The sequence below is a fragment of the Myotis brandtii genome, unplaced genomic scaffold (assembly GCF_000412655.1).
Source record: "Myotis brandtii unplaced genomic scaffold, ASM41265v1 scaffold103, whole genome shotgun sequence".
Taxonomy (NCBI): Eukaryota; Metazoa; Chordata; class Mammalia; order Chiroptera; family Vespertilionidae; genus Myotis; species Myotis brandtii.
This window is the reverse complement of record NW_005353460.1, coordinates 5,535,019-5,537,199: the sequence shown is the minus strand read 5'-3', so window position 1 is coordinate 5,537,199 and position 2,181 is coordinate 5,535,019. Positions and strand designations below refer to the sequence as shown.

The 2,181-nt window shown below is 44.5% G+C and overlaps 1 protein-coding gene across 1 annotated transcript in view; it reads right to left on the bottom strand.

Annotated features, from left to right (window-relative positions):
• The window catches only part of HOOK3 (hook microtubule-tethering protein 3), a 93,589-nt gene that overhangs the window by 86,666 nt on the left and 4,742 nt on the right, over positions 1-2,181 (bottom strand). Inside the window, exon 4 of the mRNA XM_014536719.1 lies at positions 970-1,102. Coding sequence (XP_014392205.1) covers positions 970-1,102 — 133 coding nt within the window. The remainder of the gene's footprint in view (positions 1-969; positions 1,103-2,181) is intronic.

Genomic DNA, 2,181 nt, shown 5'->3' with positions numbered 1-2,181 from the left:
GCCCCGCCCCTGCCATGGGTTGCCCTCTGTGTGTGGGGCGACTGGCTGGGCGGGGGCCTTGGCCTGGCACCGCCTGCATCCCCAGCCACCCACCCCCGTTCCCTGTTCGCCATCAGGCGATCAGAGCCTGCTGGCTGTGAAAAGAAACCAAGAGGTGGTCAGTGCACCTCAACAGTGACTGGTCCAGCGGTCGTTCTGGTTGTTCTGCCTTTAGGGTCAATTTGCATATTACCCTTTTATTATATAAGAATAGAGGCCTGGTGCATGGGTGGGGACCGGCTGGCCTGCCCTGATGTGGGCCCTGGATCCAGGTGGGAGGTCCCCGCTGGCGAGGCTGGCGGTTTACAGGCCAGCCCGGCCTCACCCCCATGGGGTGAGGATCCCCACTGGGGGTGGAGCTGACCTTGGCAAGGGACCTCAGGTGGTTTGCAAGCCACCATGCCCCCATTGGGATGGGGGTCCCCGCTGGGGGGTGAGGCCAGCCTGGGCCTGGGTGAGGGTTGCCGGCAGTTTGCAGGCCAGCCACGCCCCCATCAGGATGGGGGTCTTCACTAGGGAGCAAGGCCAGCCTGGGCGAGCTCTGGTCTTTCTGTTTGTGATGGCGTTAAGGTCACTGGCTTTTTATATATATAGATTAGCTAATTAAATGATTTAGCTGGACCTTATCCAATTAAGAGTAAATTTCATCACATTTGGTATAGTTAAAAATAATCTACTCAAAGTCTTGTAAGAAGAAGAATATCATCACAATCAAATGTATTCTAACAGCAAAATTAGAGAAAATGGCATTATTTGAGGATAGCCTTCAAAAGATGTTAGTTTGTAGTAGTGATTTATAAATAAAAAATACAATATGTATCACTTTAAAATATACTATTAAATATGTTATATATTTATATATTAAATACACTTATATATATTTTATATATTATAATATTATTTTAAATGCATATACTTCAAATAAATTACCTTGCTTCTGTTCACAATTCACAGCACAGCCTAAAATGAGCTGAAGCATCCTTCCGAGCTCTGCAGCATCAGAATGCTCCCCAATAAGGTTCACATCAGGGAGGGTAAAGTCATTAATTTGCTGCCCTAAAATCTAAATAGAGATAAAAGGATTAGAGTTGCATTTACATCTATAGGACCAAATAAAGTATCTGATAAAGACTAGATTGTCGGCAACAGAATCTCACTGCTAAGGACAGAGCTGTCATGTCAATCTCACTCCCAAGTTCTATTTTTACCCATACACCTAAGTTATAACTATCTTGAGTCACAGCAAGTTAGGCCCCAATCTGGTATATGGTATGTACACTTAGCAAAGAAATTGAGTACTACTGATCCCACTACCACCCCCAGAAAAACTGGATGTGTGCACTCTGAAGTAGAGCCAGTGAGGTTGTGACCCAGGGGGCACCAGTAAGAGTGGAGATTAAATATAGGTTCATGTCCCCAGTGGTAAGATTCCTCCTAGTCACCTTCACCTATTTGACTCCAAAATGTTGACAGCATGACACCTGTATCAGAAAGGAGAATGGAAGATTTCTTTCTGGGGAAATAAGAGTGATCCTAAAGGAAATGACTTATATGCAGACAAGTGGGTAGGTCTCTGACTGATAACCCTACAGTGAAAAATGAAGATCCTAAAGGCACAGAAGCAGGATGAATGCAGCTGCAGTGTATGGGTTAGGGGAGAAGAGTGTAAGAGGAAGTTAGAGGGATCATGCAGTACCTGGCGGCTCACAGTAAGAAGAAAGGATTTGATTCTCCATGCAATAGGAAACCATGGAAGACTTTGAGGAGAGAATGACATAATCAAATTTATATTTTAAAAAATCATCCTGGCTTTAGAGTGGAAAACAGACTGTACGGGGCAAGAGTGAAATCAGGATCACCAGTTGACCACTCTAGTAATCTAAGCAAGCGCTAACAATGATAGCTTGGTATAGGGTGGTAGCAGTAAAGATAGAAAAAGCTGTAATTTGGAGGCTTAACTAATAGGTTTTTCTGATGATCTCAAAAGAAGGAAAGGACTATAGGGTGATTTGGAGGTTTTGGGTTCGAGCAGTAGGGTGGATGGTAGAGTCACATACTGAGATGATGAAGGTAGATGATGTAAGTATAAATGTATATAAATGCACAAGTAAACTTGGGGGGGGGGGGGGAGGAAGGGAAAAC